We start from the raw sequence: 22,156 nt of genomic DNA on the forward strand, positions 1-22,156 counted from the left end.
GACAACACAACCTTAGAGCCAAAAGGTATATTAATCATGCCTATGTTAACCACCAGTTAGGTGTTTTAAAAGGGCCAATAATATCCCAGGTGAGTGAAAAGTGACTTGCGCCTGGTTTCTCTGAAATAAAAATAAAATGGCTCTTCTACCTGCTGAATAATTAGGCAAAAAGAAGCAGCAACCATCTCTCGCTTCTACTATTTCTGTACAATATATGCTATGGATCTATTTCCCACCAGCAGCCAGAGTGATCCTTTGAAAAGGTCAAGAAGATTACATCACTCCTCTGCTCAAACTCCCCCTCCACTCGCTTTCCATCCCACTCAGAATGGAATTCAAAATCCTGACTCAGCTGAATGAGAAGGCCCCACAAGATCTTAACTCTGCCTTCCATCTCCTATCAGTCTGGCCCTCCTTTTCACTCTTTTCCAGCCTCTTTGTCCTCCTCCTACATTCCTGCCTCAGGGCATGTGCACTTTCTGCTCCCCCAGCAGGCAACACTCTCCCCTCTAATCAGAGCCATTCCCTAACCACTCCTAGAACAGCACCCCTCCCGAGCCCCTGCTCCCCACCCCCCCACAACAGGCCTTTGGAGCCACAGCACTTATCCGCACTTGAGCAGTGGCATGTGCACTGATTTACTATTGCATCATTGTCCTATTTAGCACCCTGTGCATAAACAGTGGCTCAGGAGGTATTTGTGGGATGAATAAAAAACAACTTACAACACCATTCTGTTGGTAAAAGAGAATGGGAAAACTGTTGCTTTTTTTTTCTTGATGTGTTTATTTCTTTTAACAGACATCCAAACCAAACACCATGCTGAGTTTTCATTTGTCATTAATAATCTTATTTCTAATTACCCACAAACAGAAGACAGATGCTCAGTTTCAATGTTTGGATTAAGTAAGAATCTTATTAAATGTTAACTCAAAATTATTTTTTCTAAAGCATGTCCACTTAAATGTCACTGCCAAGTACTGCATGTAAATACTTCTGTTTATACAACTTTTGAGAAACATCTGTAACATCTAACTATAGAATATGATGTATTACTTAACATGGAATCAAAATACATGAAAGAAGAGTACTTTCTGGAAGCAGATTTAAATAGACACAGAATGACATCTAATAGTTAAGACTAAACTGGAAGCTCCTGGATAGCTGTGGGCTAATCTGGATAACTAGCGACTATGGAGAAGATTCCAGATCTGCCTCAACAGACAGAAGCTAGTAAGATTATTCTACCAGTTTTTTGGCTTTTGGCTGAGTTCTAGGATAGGAAGTTCACAGCGTCAACCTACTCAAACTCTTCAAGATCCACATATTCACTACCAATTCATTATTTCCATTAGAATATGGAATCCACCCTAGTATTTTCTAATATAAATATGCCAAAGGCTAAGTAAGAATTCAGTAACTGAACAGCTGGTTTACATTTTCAGAACACAGATTTTTATTTTGAATTGACATTAGAAACACCCAAATTATACGTAGAAAACCCGTTGGTAGGAAAGAACCCCCCCCCTTACTTTTCTAACTATAATCTTAGAATTATGGACTCCCCCCTCAGTTTAAAAGGCCAAATACTGAGACTATATATACTAAAACCGTTACCTTTCGGACAGGTGGCTTAGTTATAATGTCTTCAAAATTATCTTCTGCCTTTAATGTCTGAAAATTTTCATGTAATATTCCTATTTTCTTATCATTATCCCACCCTGCTGGACTGGAAAGAAACACATCTTATAAATCTCAAGCATTTATACAGTCATTCCTTCATTAAATCCATGATCATATTAAATGAAACAAATCTGACCAATTATGAAAACCTAATCAGCTTTTCGGGTACCTGGCTCAGTGGGTTAAGCATCTGCCTTCTGCTCAGCTCATGATCCTAGTGTCCCAGGATGGAGCCCCACATCAGGCTCCCTTTTCTCAGCAGGGAGTCTGCTTCTCCCTCTCCCTTTGCCCCTTCCTCATCCACTCCTGCTATCTCTCGCTATCTCAAATAAATAAAACCTTAAAAACAAAACAAAATGAATCAGCTTTTTTATTATAACTCAAGTTATAATTTACTAATTTCTACATAAAAGGTTCTTAATCTTCCTGATTTAAAAAATGCACAGTTATAGGGGTTCTTGGGGGGGGTGTCTGGTTTATTATTACCTCTCAATGTATTCACATAACTTTTTGAAAGCATGTCTAGATTATACATTGGGTCCTTTATCAAAACCAATCAAAAAGTAAGTAAATACACAGATATATGCACTCAACAATTCAGCTATATGTAATAGGAAGGGAATCCAAAAGGGGCTCAAGCCAGCAATAAATCTAACAGGCAGAGATTAACAGATCATGGCAGGTTATAAATAAAACAGTCTAGAAGAGAGTCTCACCTTCTCATCATGCAAAGATCTATTGGTCTGACCTCAAAACCAAAAATGAGAATTCACCATCAAACTGCAGCAATAACACATGATTGAATATACACTGAAGAGGATACTTACATAAACACTGCATCTTTTTCCACAACAACAGCAGGAATCTTATAGGGAAATCCATATAGTTTCTGAACGATATATTTATATACTAAATCTATATTTTTGTTTTCTTTTACTGATGTGTAAATAAGCGCTGCACCATCTGAATAACACCGTTAAGGCAATTTTTAGACAAATCCCATGAACAGGTACCATAAAGTTCTGTGTTCTCAGCTTAACAGTTACATGCATAGTAGTTCCAAAAATAATTCTGAAAGGTACATTATAGGGTAATCAAGAATTTCAAAATATAAAATACATATAAACTAAAATGCAAATAAAACAATCTTTAGATTATCAACTTCATTTAGGAGGGCAAAAGTCTCATTAAGCCAAGAAAGTAAAAGTAAATTTAACAATACACTGCTACTGGGGCACCTGGGTGGCTTAGTGGGTTAAAGCCTCTGCCTTCGGCTCAGGTCATGATCCCAGGGTCCTGGGATCAAGCCCCACATTGGGCTGGCTCTCTGCTCTTTGGGGAGCCTGCTTTCTCCTCTCTCTCTCTTTGCCTGCCTCTCTGCCTACTTGTGATCTCTGTGTCAAATAAAAAAATGAAATCTTAAAACAAAACAAAACAAAACAAAACACTGCTTCTACGTCTCCATTTAAACCACAAGACGTGACTGGCTTTGTTTTTAACCTTCCTAAACTTCATGAGGGAGCGATACTATTTGTCAACAACTATTTTGCTTACATTAAAAAAAAAAATGGTGTATACTAGTATCTCTTGTGGTTTTCACTAGCCCCGGGAATTAGAACTTTAGGACCAAAGCTCTGGAGACCTCTCTGAAAAGAGATAAACCAACAGGTACCATCAGGACACTTTCAGGCATGATTCAAGGCAAATGTTGATTTATGACCAAAACTTGAGTCCTTCACTGCAGGATATATTAATTAAAGCAGACCCTACCAAATGGTATGGCAGATCCAAAGGTCAAGAGAGGCCTGTGGAAAAGGGGCAGATGATATGGTCGGAGTGGCTATCAGAAATTCTATGGCCACTGCTAAGGACCACACTCTAGCACTGCTCACCATGTCCTGAGATAATAACTTAGACCAAAGGGAAATGTTGGGAATGGTCAAACTTCTACTTCTGAACTGGGATACTCATATTTACTGGCGCATGAACCGAGGCTTATGAATCTAAAAGTGGTATTGCTAATTATGACTTCTCATAAAACTTGATAGAAACAAACATCATCTTAAGTAAAAGCTTAATTATGTCAACTTTTCATTAATGAGTGATCTTTTCTCATGAGAATCAGCTTATGATGCAGCTGAAAAATATGCACTGTAATCAGCACTGAAAAAAACTTAGAAATAAAGATGATTTTGAACTGCTGCCTTCACACACATGTGTGCATGTGTCTATCTTGAAGTGACTTCTCAGTTTGTATTCTTTTAAAATCAATGGGCTCTCCTAAAGGTCTGTAATTATTTTAGCAGAGTCTCCTTCCTGATTACATTTCTGTATGCACATTTTCAAGAAGAGGATTAAATAAATGTTTAAAGAGACTACTCCCAAATCTGCTAATCTTCAAAGTTAACAAAAAGTCTATAGGCCTCTACTTCAATTACTCCCACTTTTTATCTTCTTTTTAAAGTCTCTTATGTAGACAAATGCCCTTCAATTCAACCCAAGTCAACTATTATGTGACAGGAAAAAAAGAAAGGGCTAGGGCTACAGAGAGTAGCTCTCAGTACTACAAAGTACTGAGGGGAAAAGGGGAAAGGGAAACTGCCAGTGTCAAGTGATCTTATTCATTATCCAGCTAGGCTTCTTTTAAGTGGTCCTTAAATTAAATGTCCATTAATGAAAATGAAAATGAAAAACTACAGACTCTAAAAACATGTATATATCACTTATGATTCCTGTCTACTCCTAATGTCATCATTTCTTCACTTTTCAGACACAAAAGCTTTGGTCAGGAATGCAACCACAGACTCTCTGGTCCCAGAGGGGTAGGAGAGAACAGCTCTCCTCAGTGCACTCAAGCTGTGGCAGTTTTCAATAGCAAATTCTCTTAAAAGCATTCATGTACAACCCTCATTTTATCCTTCTTTTAGCTGTGAATGTTATTCAGTGGCTTCTCCAATCTGTGCAACCTAGACAAGAGTCCTTATAACTGGTTTTCTAACCTTGTGATCATCAAAATCACCCAGAAAGCTTTTTAAAAGTAGAGATTCTTCAGCCTCACCTTGAAATGTTCCAATTCAGCAAGGCTTAGCTGGGCACAGCCAGATTTTGAGACCATTGCATTAGACTGTATGTAGAGATGGTAACACAGTGAACATATTAAAAATGGGAACATACAAACCTAAGTATTGATCTTGCCCCCAAACACTACTCCCGATAAATGAATACTACTATCAGAATGTTTACAACGCCAACTCATTAGAACCTTCCACAAAAGACTGATAATTGTTAAATATTTTTCTTAGGCATAATCCTTTAAAACACAGCAAATTAAAGTTACATATTTCAGTACTTACTTTTATAGCTCAAAATATCCAGATATAAATGATTTGGGAGCTAAACTGAAATTTCTAACCAGAAGCAGGAGGAAAAAAGTTACGGAATTTCTAAAGTCCATCCATTTAATTCCCTTAATTAAAAAAAGCAAACAAACAGGTAAGGTACATTGCACTGATCAACCAGGAAAAGGATACATTGTAAACAAAACTTCCGGATATGTGACTGAATAAAATCAAAATGTTCATCTCTGTAGTCATGTTCTTTCTCCAATACACTAATGGCATCACACTGTTGAGTTAAAATAATTTTTAAAAAAAGCCATTAGCTTTAATCAAAGTTAAATATAATGATGTAAACAGTTTTGGGTAGGGGAGCATCACAAAGCTACCACTTCAGTATGGTGACTGAATATGAGAATATCAGAATATCGATTACTCCTATCTGTCTAGATTCTTTTAGCTAGAGTCAAGACTAAGAATAATTTTCTTTAAAATGTATTAATGTCCATGCTCTATTGGATGCTGAAAATACCAAAGAGAAAGTTCTGGTATAAAGGAATAAAGAGTAATGGGACAAGCAGATGGTTGCTCACACCTGCTGACTCAACTCCTTTTGACTTAAACAGTTTTTAAGTTCTAAACTCTTATTCCAGGGCGCCTGGGTGGCGCAGTGGGTTAAGCCGCTGCCTTCGGCTCAGGTCATGATCCTAGGGTTCTGGGATCGAGTCCCACATCGGGCTCTCTGCTCAGCAGGGAGCCTGCTTCCCTCTCTCTCTCTCTGCCTACCTCTCTATATATTTGTGATCTCTCTCTGTCAAATAAATAAATAAAATCTTAAAAAAAAATAAACTCTATTTCAGTTCTATAAAACACTGTATATCTGGGAGTCTGCACCTTTACCTATTTCCTCTTTGCTCCTCTATTTATCTGGTAACTCTTAACTGACCTTCAAATCTTTTCTGGCTCTTTTGTTCACTGTGATTACAATCTTACCAACAGCAAAAAAAGGGGGAATGACAGGCTATTTTTGAACTGTCACCTGTACAGTCAATGAGATGATTCTGAATTCGGCTTGCTACACTAAAATGTTACAAAAAATAAACATGATGTCCAAATTACTTCACCAAAACCTTTTGGAACTGAAGGTATGAAACTGAAAAATAACCACTTAATAATAATGTTCATTATACCTAATATTGGTTTGGAGGTCAACTCTGATATGCTTTTTTTTGTTATGCATATATACATCATACAACAGAGTCTGTTTGTATAATCATGAAATTGTCTATTTTACAGAACACAGAGTAATTACTTCAAATTACTAAAGATATTTATAATAATTATATTGTTGACTTTTGATACTTTTGGTGGAACACACTTAAATGAAGTAAGAGATCTGGACCTAAGGGCAAGACACTTAGTCTCTGAATCTCAATTTCGAGTCTTTAAGGAGAGTTGAACTGCCATTATTTCTCTGTCCGGAGACACCTCTCCTGTCCCCTTACACATTTTAAAAGCTCTTAAGCTACTACAAAACTGATGATTGTCTTAGAGTCTGTGAAGTACAACAGATAATCTCTTTTGGTTTAAAAATCTTATGAATCTGACTCATTTGATACTAATTCAGGTCCCTTTAAGCTTAACATTTTTCCTTTGAAAAAATAAGAGTTTTGTTTTGTCTTTTTTTTTTTTTTACAAGAGACAAGTTGTGTAAAACAAGAAAAGTATCTGCCAACAAACAGCTCTTTGCTTTAACCTACTCGGCCACCCAGGCGCCCCTAAATAAATAAAACCTTAAAACAAAAACAAAACCTTTTTACAGAAAAGGTATAAGTAACAATTAACTATACCACAATCACTATTTGAAATGCAGATACCAGATTTTGATTTTATTCTTTTAAATGCTATCCCCGTTTCTTTGTTATTGATAATATACAACCGTAAAGTTTAAAATAAAACTTAAGCTAGATTAATTTTTTTTAATCACTGTTATTCCAAAGATGAGTAAGTGCCATACCTCCCTTCAATTATGTGCAAATTTTTATGTTATGGAAAACATTAATAATTTTATATCTCAAAAGGTTTATATGTTCTGTCATTTCCTTAATATTTCATGATTTACAAACAATAAAGACATACTACTTAGGACCAAATGGGAAGAAGATGAACTTGAAGCAGAAGTTATTTTTATTTTATTTATTTATTTATTTATTTATTTATTTTTTTTCAGAAGTTATTTTTAAAGGGAATTTGGTTTTATGAAAAAAGTGTATATAATGATATAACTAAATTAGCAGGATTTGGTAACAGCAATACTATCAGAACCTCTTTGGCAAATAAAAAGCCCTTGATAACTACATAACAACTTTACATAATGAGTACTAGTAGGTGTTTAAGTCTATTTTATCTTAAGTATATAATCTGCTGATATTAGGATATTAGTGTATCACAATTTAATGTGGAACGTGTTATAAAAATCAATACTGAAGTTATCACCTTACCTGTAGTATTTTTACTCAACTGACTGACAATGAAGTCTAACTGAAATTAGGAATATGAAATTCAATCATGAACAGAGTATCTGAAGTAATGTTTTCTTTCAAAGAAACTATGATTAAGATCACAAAACCAACATGTCATTATCATTCAATTTTTTAAACTATTATTTCTATTTGTTAAGAAAAATTATCTAGGAAAAGCTAGTTTGTCAACTCCAAAAGGAGGCTGGAAAACAAAACAGTTGGTCATCCTTGGTTAATACCAGTAGTAGAATCTCTAGGAAGGAAGCTAACCTTTGTGCAAACTACTAGTACTGGGATGCCCAAGTTATGTGTAAGTGTGTCCGCACCCAGAGGTAAAACCACACTGTCGTCTTTGTCTTCCTGTGACCCAGTATTTCTTCTCTGAGGAGAGGCTGGAAAATCTTCTCCCGGCTCTACATATTCTTGGAAGTCTCTAATCACTGAAAATCAAAGTAAATAATTGAATACATAGTTTAGAAATTGCTCTATTTGAGCAGGTACCTTTTTTGCCATAATCTAAGTATGTATTTAAATGGGAGTTTATACTTAGTCTTGTGTAAGAGAAGAAACAAAAAGGGTTTGAGAAATCTGTTTCAAAGACAGGACAGAAACACTAGACCCACATTAATTATGAGGAGGCAGACTACAACACGAAGTGGGTTTTCAAAGAGTGGGGTTCAATGTAAGCCCAGTTCTGTCTGTGCAAATTACTTTGGGAAAATCACATCTGGCTTTGCTTTTCTACATTCTCTAATTCACAAAGGGGACTAAGAGGATAAAAAATAGGTGTGTGTGTGTGTGTGTGTGTGTGTGGCGGGAGGAAGGGTAGGGGGGAGTGTTCCACAATTTAAAAGTTAGACCTAGGGGTGCCTGAGTAGCTCAGTCAGTTAAGCATCTGCCCTTGGCTCAGGTCATGATCCTGGGGTCCTGGGGTGGAGCCCCACATTGGGCTCCCTGCTCAGGGGAGCCTGCTTCTCCCTCTCCCTTCCCCCCTCCCCCTGCTTGTGCTCTCTTGTTCTCTCTCAAATAAATATATAAAATCATAAATGAACAAATGAATGAATAAATGAATGAATGTCAGACCTACATGACTTTCTAACATTACTTTCCTTTCTCTAAACCCTTTATTCAGGTCTTCTCCTTTTTACTGAGGTGCAAACCTGGGTCATATTCACTGTAATCCTAGTAAGAATTAATGAGGTATAACCAATGCTGATAAATTTTTAGAACTCATTTGCAAGTCTGTCAAAACCTTCACTTTACAAAAACAGTATATGTATATTTCTGACTACTCACACTTTTGTTCCATTTCTTTCATTTCTTCAGGAGGAATTTTCAATTTGTCAATATGTTCTCTAACAACACTTGCCCATTTCTGTAGAGAATCCAAAGCAGTCCAAGGCTTTGACATATCCACAACTAGCATAACTAGAGTGTCCTTCAGAGAAATAGCATCCAGTGAAAATTTAAGGAGGCCCTTGTGATACAGGTCTCCATCTAAGATCCATACATTACATCTTGTTTGATCTACAATAGACAAAACAAAGTTACCAAGGCAACAGGATTATTTCATTATTCAACTAACAATACTACTTAGTATCTTAGGGCACCTCCACAGGAGAGGTCTCCTTCGACAAGCTTCAACTATTTAGGTAGGTCACATCTATCAACTTAGTAAAGCCCTAACAAACATTCAGGACAATGATTTAACTGCCAATACAGAACACCAGCAGCCTCTACTGCTGATTTCTCAAACCCAAATCACGGACACGAATTACATGTTTCTATTCTTACTATCACAAACTCTCTCTCTCTTCTTATCAGCAGAGATACCTATGCATATTCAGGATATTATACATAAAAATGAGAAGGCAAGTGATGTATACAAGAAAAAATGGCTGATCAGATTGAAAAAATCTGAGGAGTACGACATTTTTGTGTCAAAAATGAGAAGGCGAAAAGGGAGTGAACAAAAGAACCCTAGGATACTATTATTTTACTATCTGAGGGGGAAATGAACTGAAAAATTGAGATTCTTCAAGGATAGCAAGAAAGCTAGTCTATACACCAGAATACCTTAAGATGTTAAAAAATATCACTATATGAATTCCAATCCCAAAACAATAAAAGTATGTTCACATTTTTATTTAACTATTCACTGACTAGCATGACAGACTAGGACTCCTAACGAAAAATGACACACTAAGAAAAGTCAGACTAATATGAGCAGCAGTACATCTCAAAAAGGCCTCAAGAAACTTATTTTGCATATAAATGACACTCACCTTCCCTGTCTTCATCATGAACATTTAAGTACAAATATTCCAAGCCTCTTCCTTTCTTGTACTCTTCTATTCCCTGAATTTTTCTTATTAAGCTTGTTTTCCCAGCTCCATCTTCACCTGTAAAAGAAGACGAGTCTTTTAAATTATAATATAGATTATTTAAAGATGCTTTCTAGGGGCACCTGGGTGGCTCAGTAGGTTAAAGCCTCTGCCTCAGGTCATGAGCCCAGGGTCCTGGGATGGAGCCCCGCATCAGGCTCTCTGCTCAGCAGGAAGCCTGCCCCCCCAACCTCTGCCTACTTGTGATCTCTATCTAATAAATAAAATCTTAAAAAAAAAAAAATAAAGAGGCTTTCTAGTGTCAAGTGAAAAATCCAACTAGAACTAACCTCAACCAAAAGGATAATTTGATGGAAGATATCTAGGTAATTATACTTAAGATGCAGACTTCACCTCCAAGATGCTTTGTCCCTGCTTCTCTACCCTTCTTATTAAGTCTGGTTCTATCCTATTACAAATGGCTTCCTCTGTGGGTATTTCAGAAAGTTCAACTCTTAGGTCATCCCAGTTTAATATACAAGGGACAAAAAACTCTTCCTACTGACTGACTTTCAGTCTTAAGAATCTCAGGTAAAGACTTTTAACTGGCCCAATTTGGGTTACGTACCCACCCACGGGCCACACTCATGGGAGGATGGACGGTACATCAAAACGGACCAGAGCAGGTAATTGTGGTTGTAGCCTCACCAAAACCATAAAGTCATAAGAAATATTAGTAAAGGAGAGGGGTGGGGGTAGCAAATTGAACAAGAACAAGGGTAGAAGGAATGCAGAACAGACAAAAATAAAATGTAGACTTAAAAAATATTAATAGCAAAAACAGAAGAAACAAGTGTTTGACAAGGATGTGGACAAGAAGGAACCCTCCTGTACTGATGGTGGGAATGCAAACTGGTACAGCCACTGTGGAAAACAGTATGGAGGTTCCTCACAAAGTTAAAAGTGGAACTACCTTACTGTCCAATCATCACACTACTGGGTATTTACCCAAAAATACAAAACCACTAATTCAAAGGAATACAGACACCCCTATGTTAACTTCAGCATTATTTCCAATATCCAAACTATGGAAGGAGCCCAAGTATCCATCAGTAGATGAATGGATAAAGAAGATGTGGTTTAATATACAACGGAATACTATTCAGCCATAAAAGAATGAAATCTTGGCATTTGCAACAGCATGGTTGGAGCTAGAGAGTATAATGCTAAGCAAAGTCAGTCAGAGAAGACAAACACGTATGATTTCATTCCTATGTAGAATTTTGAAACCAAACAAGCAAAGGGGAAAAAACAGAGAGAAAAACCAAGAAACAGATTTTTTTAAAAAAAGATTTTATTTATTTATTTGACAGAGAGAGATCACAAGTAGGCAGAGAGGCAGGCAGAGAGAGAGGGGGAAGCAGGCTCCCCGCTGCGTAGAGAGTCTGATGCAGGACTTGATCCCAGGACCCTGAGATCATGACCTGAGCCGAAGGCAGTGGCTTAACCCACTGAGCCACCCAGGTGCTCCAAGAAACAGATTCTTAACTACAGAGAACAAAGAGGTGATTACCAGAGGGGAGGTGGGGAGGATGGGTGAAATAGATGAAGGGGATTAAGAGTACACATTTATTGTGATGAGCACTGAGTGATGTATAGAATTGCTGAATCACTCTATATTGTACACCTGAAACTAATATAATACTGTATGTTAACTATATTGGAATCAAAATAAAAAACTTGGGGCTCCGGGGTGGCTCAGTCAATTAAGCATCTGATTAGATTCCACCTCAGGGTCTTGATCTCAGGGTTGTGAGTTCAAGCCACGAGTTGGGCTCCACGCCCAGTGTGGAAGCTACTTAAAAAAAAAATTAAAATTAAATTAAATAAAAACTTGAGGGCGCCTGGGTGGCTCAGTGGGTTAAGCCGCTGCCTTCGGCTCAGGTCATGATCCCAGGGTCCTGGGATCGAGTCCCGCATCGGGCTCTCTGCTGAGCGGAGAGCCTGCTTTCCTCTCTCTCTCTCTCTCTGCCTGCCTCTCTGCCTACTTGTGATCTCTCTCTGTCAAATAAAAAAAAAAATAAAATAAAAAATCTAAAAAAAAAAAAAAACTTGAAAGAAAAAAATGGGGAGATGGGTGTGGGAATGGGGTAAACAGGTGATGGGCATGAAGGAGGGCACATGTTGTGATAAGCACTGGGTGTTATATGTACATGATGAATTGCTAAATTCTACTCCTGAAATGGAGTAGAATATACATATACATATACAATAACATATGCATATATAGTATATGTTACCTAACTTGAATTTAAATAAAATCTTGGATGGAAAAAAAAGAAAAAAACCCTTGCATCTTTATCAATACCTGAGATAAGAGGTATTTCCTAGAAATGGTAGGTAACAAATGAGATTTTGTCTGCAGAATATGTCTTCATCAGCTTTTTCAGATGTTTTATGAAACAGGTCTATTTTCAGACATCTGCATTTGCCATCAAGACAAATCACATCAGAATTCATTTAGGTGTAAAAAAAGTGACAGCCATAGAAATTGGTCATTTTAATGGAGGCTTAAGACTTATGAAAAGAAGAAATGGACTTAAAATATGTGTAAAATATGCATGTTCAATTTTCAACCAACTGTAACTTCAAATGTTGAAGTTGAAGTAGAGAGTAGAGGGAGTAGTGGATAGAAGTTTTGCTACCAGAAAGTGGTGTTTCAGTTAGCAAAGTGCTTCTTCAGACATCTTGAGAATCTTCTCTTTGCCAAGTATTGTAAGATGTCAGAATATTCTTGAGAATAAGATATTCTTCTGGTTTTACCTTCGACTTTCTCCTGAGTGCAAACAAGAGTCACACTCTTGAGAAGGTTGACTTGGACTCTCTTGTGAGACTTGATTATTGCCATGTTCCCACAGTCTTTGTGACTAGACTGGTCTTAATTTTCTCATCTCTAAGTAGAGAGGATTTCATTAGATTTCCCTACAGCCTGTGTGTGTCTATGAAATATTTTTTATTCTCAATGTGAACACTTCCACCTTGTTACCAAAGTGACAAATTTTTTTTTTAAAGATTTTATTTATTTATTTGACAGAGAGAAATCACAAGTAGACAGAGAGGCAGGCAGAGAGAGAGAGGGAAGCAGGCTCCCTGCTGAGCAGAGAGCCCGATGCGGGACTCGATCCCAGGACTCTGAGATCATGACCTGAGCCGAAGGCAGCGGCTTAACCCACTGAGCCACCCAGGCGCCCCCCAAAGTGACAAATTTTGAAATTGCAGAGTGTGTGTGTGTTGGGGGGGGGAGCCTCAAACTACCATATTTACCATATTACATTTATTTGACTGTATACTCTTTTTAAAAAGTAATGTTTTAAGCTGTATCTTAAAATGGATCTCGAAGGTGCTAAGTATTAAGAGGCACAACTACCATCGTTTAAAATTTCAGAAGAGAAGAAATTATCAGTGTAATAAAACAAACTTTATTCCCAATCCTTAGAGACAGAATCAAGAGAACAGGACATAACACCTGTTCCTCAGAGGCAACTCACAGAGAAGAATGCATTAAATTATTTTCCTTTTCTTCTGAAAATAGCAATGATCCCTAGAAGCAGAAATACCTTTCTCTTTTATGAGTCATAATGTAAAAATAATAAACAGTATTACTTTAATGGCCTCTAAAATAGCAGCACTGTTGCATATTGCAAAGTGTGCTTTGAACTTAAATTTATATCAATTTAGATCCTGGCCCTGTCATTTCCCACCTATGAAACTCTGAATAAGATACTTATCTTTGGCAGTTCTGAGCTCCAGTATTCAACATCTGCCAAATAGGAGATAATCACCATTCCCCATTACAGTCATGGTTATGTTAGAATTACTGCTGCTTAAATGAATGCAGCAGGCTTTCCGGAAATGTCTGCTGCTCCTGCTAGAGAGATGGAAATGGAAGCCGACAGTTCCATCTGACTAGAATGTGGGCAAAAGGAGTACAGTCCTTTGCTTTTTGTTATATAGAAACACACTGACAGACTTGAAGTTGTATCCTTTTGCTGCCCTAACTTCTTCGGCTTTTGTATTTCAAAACCATTAATACACAGTCAAGTTTAAAAATACTCCCAAAGTGGATAAGGGAACAAAATTTATATCCTTCATTCAGGGATTTGTGAAACTCATTAATATTCTGGCAGCACTTTTGTTGTCTGAGACCAGATGTCTCAGTGGCTGCCCTGTAAGAGGCCTAAGAATGTACATTTCACTATGAAAGTGCAGAGTTAACAGAGTTAACAGGTACCGCAGTCACAGGTACTTTCTGGGTACTGGGGATACAGCAGTAAGCAAAACACAAAATAGCCTGTTCTGCTAGAGCTTCTGAGGGTAGGGGGTGACTAAGTAAAATACATACTATGTTAGTAGTTCAATGGAGAAAAATAATATGAGAAGGAACAGGAATGCAAGGGAGATTGTGATTTTAAATGAGGTGATTAGGAACAGCCTACCCAAGGAAGTGGCATTTGAAAGAAGACAGAAGTTTGGGTAACACAGAGGATTCTTTTTTTTTTTTTTTAAAGATTTTATTTATTTATTTGACAGGCAGAGATTACAAGTAGGTAGAGAGACAGGCAGAGAGAGAGGAGGAAGCAGGCTCCCCGCTGAGCAGAGAGCCTGACGTGGGGATTGATCCCAGGACTCTGGGATCATGACCCGAGCCGAAGGTAGAGGCCCCAACCCAATGAGCCACCCAGGCGCCCCCAACACAGAGGATTCTAAAGAGAGTATATTCTAGGTAGAGGGAACACGCAATACAGAAAGTCTTTTAAGGTTGGAATCTTACTACATGAATCATCATATAAGTGAGTATCTGGGGGAAAGGCAACAAGAGAATGATACTGTCTTTGTATATATTGAAACATGAGGTATTCATGGAACATGCACATAGTGACGAGCATAAGGCAGCTCGGGAAAGGCTGAGGCTCAAAGAAAATCTGTGGGTCACAGTATAGGTGGTACTGAAGCTGTGTGTGGAGTTGATCCTGGAATTACATTCAGAGTGAGAAGAGCAGAAGGCTGAGAAAGGAACCTTGGGGAACACAAACCTGGGGCAGGGATGGAAGAGCAGCTTGCAAGGAAGACTCGGGACCAGCCGTCTCAGAGCAGTGGTAGAGTAGGAGAGGGCAATGTTACGGAAGCAATGGCAAGGGAGAGCCTTCTCTGACTTCTATGTCTTCCTCATCTCTCTGCCAGCTCCCAACCAAGTGTGCCTGGAGTACAGCTGTCCCCACCACTAGCTAATACCTTAGTTCAGGCCTACCTCATTTCTGCTAGGACACCATTGATACCTAGTAATCTAAGTTTTCCTACTCCTAAACTTATTCTTGTCAGTCAGTCTTCCACACTTCTGCCACAGCAGTCTTTCTAAAATACCTAAACACTGCCAGGGGCTCCCGGTCACCTTCAGGATAGTCTGACCTTCCTGCCTGGCATAAGATGACCTTCACGAGTTGGCATGCCGTACTTGTTCTCATTTTCTGACTCCTTTTCCCCCCTCATGTCCTAAAGTTCATGCATTCAAATTATCTGTCCTTTGTAGAAGGACACTTCTTTGCCTCCAGGCCTCTGTGTATGCTTTCCTTACTGCCTGGAATGACTAACTATCCGTGGCTCATTAAACACCACGAGGTTTGCCTAAAGTATTACCTACTGTCTCTACAAAGCCCTTTCTGACTTCCAGGCAAAACCGGGATATTCCCTTAGGGCTGGCTTACTGGTTTGTTGCATATCTCCAGTGTAGTCCTAATGACAGTATTTTGAAATTATCTCCTGCTTGTTTTCCCTCTCCAGTTTATGAGCCTCTAAGAGGACAATGACTTTGATATAAAGATCCTTGTACTTCTAGTGTTGGTGTAGTAAATGTCAAATGCAATGGTTCTTAAATTGTGGTACCTGCACTAGTAGCAGCAGCAACACTGGCTACTTGTTAAAAATGCAGATTCTTGGACTCCACCCCAGAAGTACAGGAGAGAAGGCCCAGCAACGTGTGTTTAATAAGCCCCTCAGAGAGGTGCCTGGGTGGCTCAGTGGGTTAAACCTCTGCCTTTGTCTCAGGTCATGATCCCAAGGTCTTGGGATCAAGCCCCGAGTTGGGCTCTCTGCTCAGTGGGGAGCTTGCTTCCTCCTCTCTCTCTGCCTGCTTCTCCATGTACTTGTGATCTCTGTCAAATAAATAAATAAATAATCTTAAAAAAAAATAATAAGCCCCTCGGATGAGTGTGGCACATTTGAGAACCATCAGTCCAGTGAAATGAATGATGGACATTTACTTAGAGAAATAAATTCTGGTCTCCTAAGTAGGGGAGAACTCTTCAACTTCAGCTCTTAGAAAAAGGAAACAGCCATGCTCTACCGAAGGCTACAAGAACTTGAAATACAGCATACGTAGTTAGAATTGACTATGTTTTTGATGTCACGAATTTGGGCTCAAAATCCAAAAAAATTTGGAGCTTGAAACTTGAAATATAGCATACGTAGTCAGGACTGACTGTATTTTTTTTTTTTTAAAGATTTTATTTATTTATTTGACAGAGAGAGATTACAAGTAGGCAGAGCGGTAGGCAGAGAGAGAGAGGAGGAAGCAGGTTCCCTGCTGAGCAGAGAGCCCCATGCGGGACTCGATCCCAGGACCCTGAGATCATGATCTGAACCGAAGGCAGCGGCTTAACCCACTGAGCCACCCAGGCGCCCATGGACTGACTGTATTTTTGATGTCACGAATTTGGGCTCAAAATAAAAAAAAAAAAATTTGAAGCCTATGAATTTAAGGCTTTACAATTAGAATTAGATAAACTAAAAGGAAGATACAAACTTGTTAAAGAACCATTCCATAATTTTTTTACTTTAAAATTCAATTAGCCAACATATATGACACCAATTAGTTTCAGGTGTAGACTTCAACAATTTATCAGTTGCCTACAACACCCAGTGCTTATCACATCCGTGCCCTCCTTAATGCCCATCACCCTGTTATCCCATCTTCTCACTCACCTTCCCTCCAGCAACCCTCAGTTTCTTTCCCAGAGTTAAGAGTCTCTCATGGTTTGTCTCCCTTTCTGATTACTCCCCCATTCAATTTTTCCTCCCTTCTCCTATGATGCTCCACACTGAAGAACCACTCCATAGTATCACCACTAGAGATAATCAAATCAGTGACTATTTCTAGGTGATATTATTATGGTTTGGGGTCTTTTGCTTATGCTTATCTGTAAGTATACATTTTTAAATTCAGAAACCTTTATATGTAAGTCATTTGAAATATTAAAAAGAAATTGAAATAAATCCATCTGATTTGGACCCTTTTTAAGGTATCTTTTTATTTTCTAACATCTAAAGTAGGTATTAAAGAGAAAAGATAATCCTGGGTTAAATAAAATCAAGTTTTATCGGTTACCACCTATTTTTATGGATGCATAGGTACTTTAGAAAATCAGATATTTTATTGTTGATTTAAAAGCCTCTATTACAAGTCTGGGCACTAAGTTTTTGCCTATAATATGTAATACTGTTTCTGCGGGATAATCAGTTTTCAGCTGGTGTCAATTTAACCTAGAGAATTCTTTTCAGGAAAGTAGTCTGTCATAAGCGACACTTGGATTTTTTACTTTCTAGTTATAGAATAGACTTGGATTTTTTAAATTAATAAACTCTGGGGTTTAAAATTTTTATTTTTTTATTTTTTAAAGAGAGAGCACACATGTACAAGTGGTGGGGAAGGCAGAGAGAGAGGAAGAGAGAGGGAATTGTAAGCAGAATCCATGCTTGGCACAGAGCCCAATGTGGGACTTGATCTCACAACTCTGAGATCATGATCTAAGCAGAAAACAAGAGTCAGACACTCAAACAACTGAGTCTCCAAGTGCCCCCAATAAACTGTTTTTTAGAGGAGTTTTAGGTTCACAGCAAAATTGGGTGAGAAATTCTCTGAACTTTTTAATATCCTGTCCCCACATCTATACAAGGTCCTCCACCCTTTATACAGTAGTACATTTATTACAGTGAACTGACACTAACATGTCATTATCACCTGAAATCCACTGTTTATATGAGGGTTCATTCTTGGTGTTGTACATTATATGGGTTTTGACAGATGTATAATGACATGTAGCTGCCATTACAGTATCATACAAAATAGTTTCACTGCCCTAAAAATCCTCTGCTTTGCCTATTCAGACTTTTTAAAAGAAAGTTTTTATAGATCGCCTCACATGGTGATTTAAATTATTTTTAATATGTCCAGTGCTCCTGCATACTGAGATGACTAGATAGAAATGATTTAAATTCTTTTTGTTTATAGTTCTTGAACAACTACTTGAAAACATTATAAATTAAATGCCATAAAAATTATAGGATTGATAAAATTCAAATCAGCAATCAATGTAACAAATGATATTTTGCTAAAATTAAATGCCAGTGCTGGGTTTAAAAGTAGAAACATTTACATATTTTTCACTAGTTAACTTTATTATTTCTATTTTAAACATGATGGATCATCATGGGAATAATCATTGTCATTATCATAGATATTACTATTTTCAACCCAATCTGTTATTTTGTTGGTCCATTTTAATAGTACACTGCAAAAATAGCACTGAAAAAGAAGTACTTATTTAATGACGAGTTCTTTATTGCCTGTTTAAGGTGATACTTACTGCTATGATATGTTAGAAAATGGTTCATAAAAAGAACCACTCTGGCCAACGACTGAATAGAGTACTGACTGCTCTGGGATACTTCCTTTGGAGTTTGACAGATCCATGTGTCCTCTCTCTGTTCTGTCTGCCTTACTTGGTCTCAGCTTGTCACCAACAGGACTATAAGCACCTATGCAGAAGGGAGTACTGCAATCTTGTGGCAAGATTCAGAAAAGATCCAAGACATTTATAATTTTTTTGAAGTTTAACATGAAAATGAAAACAATTTTTAAATTTTCAGAGAACTCATGAATATTTTCCAGGAATAAGTCCTTACATCTAAGAAACTCAACTTTACTATTACTATTACTATTAACAAGATATTGCTAATAACTAAAGTCCATGAGATAATAATATGTAGTATTTAAACAGATTTTTAATATTAAAAAAATCCTGGGGCACCTGGGTGGCTCAGCGGTTAGGCCACTGCCTTCAGCTCGGGTCATGATCTCAGGGTCCTGGGATCGAGTCCCGCATCGGGCTCTCTGCTCAGCGGAGAGCCTGCTTCCCTCTCTCTCTCTCTCTCTCTGCCTGCTTCTCCATCTACTTGTGATCTCTCTCTGTCAAATAAATAAATAAAATCTTTAAAAAAAAAAATCCTTACCAAAACATGAATAGCTAGCCTAGTTTTAAAGTTTTTAAACTTGTACCAATTTTTTTTTTTTTTTAAAGACTGTTATTTATTTGAGAAAGAGGGAGAATGCGTGTGGGTGAGCATACCAGCAGGGGCTAGGGGCAGAGGGAAAAGCTGCCTCCTCCCTGAGGGAGCCCAGTGGAGGGCTGGATCCCAGGACCCTGATCCCAGGACTCCAGGATCATGACCTGAGCTGAAGACAGACGCTTAACTACTGAGCCACCCAGGTGCCCTATAACTAGTGCCAAGTTTAAATCACATAATTTCTTGCTATTAGTATTTTCTATTAAGTTCTTTATTTTAATTTCGATATAGTTAACATACAGTGCTATTATTAGTTTCAGGTGTTCAATAGAGTGATTCAACAATTTTTACATCACTCAGTGCTCATCACAATAAATGTGTACTCTTAATCCCCTTCATCTATTTCACCCATTCTTTCCATCTCCCCTCTGGTAATCACCTCTTTGTTCTCTATAGTTAAGAATATGCTTCTTGGTTTGTCAGTTTTTTCCCTTTGCTTGATTTCTAAAATTCCACATAGGAATGAAATCATATGGTATTTGTCATTCTCTAACTGACTTATTTTCCATCCATCCTATTGCAAATGCCAAGATTTCATTCTTTTATGGCTGAATAATATTCAATGTGTGTTTGTGTGTATGCTATCTTCTGTATCCATTTATCTACTGATGGGCTCCTTCCATAGTTTGGCTATTGGAAATAATGCTGCAATAAATGTAGGGGTGTCTGTATTCCTCTAAATTAGGGCTTTTTTTTTAGTATTAGTATTAGTAAAAATACTAAAAAATTAGTATTTTTGGGTAAATACGCAGTAGTGTGATGATTGGACAGTAAGGTAGTTCCACTTTTAACTTTGTGAGGAACCTCCATACTGTTTTCCATAGTGGCTGTACCAGTCTGCATTCCCACCAACAGTACAGGAGGGTTCCTTTTTGTCCACATCCTTGTTAACACTTGTTGTTTCTTACGTTGTTGATTTTAGCCATTCTAACAGGTGTGAGGTGATATATCTCATTGTAGTTTTGATTTGCATTTCCCTGATGATCAGTCATATATCTGTTTGACCATTTGTCTGACTTCTTTGGAGAAATGTCTGTTTATGCCTTCTGGCCTTTTTTTTGGGGGGGGGTCTTCTGCCCACTTTTCAACTGGATTATTCTTTGGGGGGGGGTGTGGGGTGTTGAGTTGTATCAATTCTTTATGTATTTTGGATACTAACCTTTATCAGACATGTCATTCGCAAATATCTTCTCCCATTCAGTAGGTTGCCTTTTAGTTTTGTTGATTATTTCTTTCACTGTGCAGAAGCTTTTTATTTTGAGGTAATACCAAACATTTATATTTACTTTTACTTCCCTTGCATCAGGGAATATATCTAGGAAAATGTTGCTATGGCTGATGTCAGAGATATTACTGCCTGTGCTCTCTTCTCAGATTTTTAGGGTTTCAGGTCTCACATTTAGGTCTTTAATTTATTTTGAGTTTATTTTTGTGTATGGTGTAAGAAACTGGTCCAGTTTCATCTTTTGGATGCTGCCTTCCAGTTTTCCCAACACCATTTGTTAAGAGAGACTGTCTTCTTTCCCACTGCATATTCTTTCCTGCTTCATCAAAGATTAAGTGACTATACAGTTGAAAGTTAATTTCTGGGTATCCCATTCTGTTCCGTTGATCTATATGTCTATTTTTGTTCCAGTGCCATTTTAGAAACAAACAAGCTGTCCTGATGATGTCAGCTTTGTAATATAACTTAAGTCTGGAATTGTGACACCTCCAGTGTTTTCTTTTTCAAGATTGCTTTGGCTCTTTAGGGGCTTTTGTGGTTCCATACAAATTTTAGGATGTTTATTCTAGTTCTGTGAAAAATGCTATTGGTATTACAAAGATGCAATTGTAGATGTAATCGTTCTACTGTTAGATACATCTTCTAATCAGATTATTTGCTAGACAATTTTTTTTTCTTTTTATGGCCTTAGGCACTTAACCCATGGCCTCTGCTTGGTTCTCCTCTCACTATACAAGCATACTCAAAAGTGAAACATCCACTAAATTCGCACCACACACCAACACGTTGCTCACGCTGCAGCTAAGTGATCTTCCTGAAACAATCTCCTTACACCACTTCTCCCTCTTAAAACCCTTCAGGGTATGCTAGTTAATGATATACAAAAGCTGAAGTATTTCCAGTGAAGTAAACTAGCATCAGCAACTTACTTTGTAATGCATAAAAAAAGGGGTAGAACAGTGAGCCGCTCATGTGATAAAGCAAATACAGTTAAGTTTAATGGTAAAATCTACATTTGAGTATATGAGTATTCACTGTAAAATTGCTTTAACATGTTTGGCAGTTTCATAAGATGTCAGGACAAACCATCAGGGTCTTTCTGCTGCTCCTGCACAATAAAGCTCAATGTTCCTTCCAAAAGCCACCTCATTTTTCTGCCCCTCTCCCACCATACCCCACCACCCACATGCTAGGCTCCAGCCATGCACAACTTCTTGCACAGCACTAGAGTGGGTGCTCTCTCCCAACTCTGAGTCTTCGCACATGCTGTCATTTCTTTCTGGGATATTCTTCCTTTCCTCTCACACGTGGGATAACCGCAGCTGATCCTGGTCTCAGTTTAGTTTGCTCTAGAAAAGCTCTAGGAAAGCTCTAGGAAGCGTTCTTTTCCTCTGTAAGTCTGGTTAAGCACTGTCCCTCACACTCCCAACAACACACTGCACACTGAAGACACTTCAGTGTCATGTGTCAGGTCATTTACTGGTTGCCTTCGGCACAGTGTAAGTCTGCCAGGTCTGTCCTGCTTCATTTAACAAATATTCTTTGGGCAAGTTCTCTTAACAGTAAGCAGGATATAAAGTCCTAGCTTTTAAGTTACTTCCAGATAAG

General features: G+C 37.9%; 1 protein-coding gene across 1 annotated transcript in view; it reads right to left on the reverse strand.

Annotated features, from left to right (window-relative positions):
• Positions 1-22,156, reverse strand: part of DYNC1LI1 (dynein cytoplasmic 1 light intermediate chain 1) — a 41,528-nt gene that overhangs the window by 5,812 nt on the left and 13,560 nt on the right. Inside the window, exons 3-8 of the mRNA XM_044252627.1 lie at positions 9,826-9,942; positions 8,837-9,067; positions 7,811-7,980; positions 5,214-5,307; positions 2,511-2,646; positions 1,618-1,729 (exon numbers count right to left, since the gene is read on the reverse strand). Of these exons, the coding sequence (XP_044108562.1) occupies positions 1,618-1,729; positions 2,511-2,646; positions 5,214-5,307; positions 7,811-7,980; positions 8,837-9,067; positions 9,826-9,942 (860 nt within the window). The remainder of the gene's footprint in view (positions 1-1,617; positions 1,730-2,510; positions 2,647-5,213; positions 5,308-7,810; positions 7,981-8,836; positions 9,068-9,825; positions 9,943-22,156) is intronic.

This window comes from Neovison vison, chromosome 6, assembly GCF_020171115.1.
Source record: "Neovison vison isolate M4711 chromosome 6, ASM_NN_V1, whole genome shotgun sequence".
Taxonomy (NCBI): Eukaryota; Metazoa; Chordata; class Mammalia; order Carnivora; family Mustelidae; genus Neogale; species Neogale vison.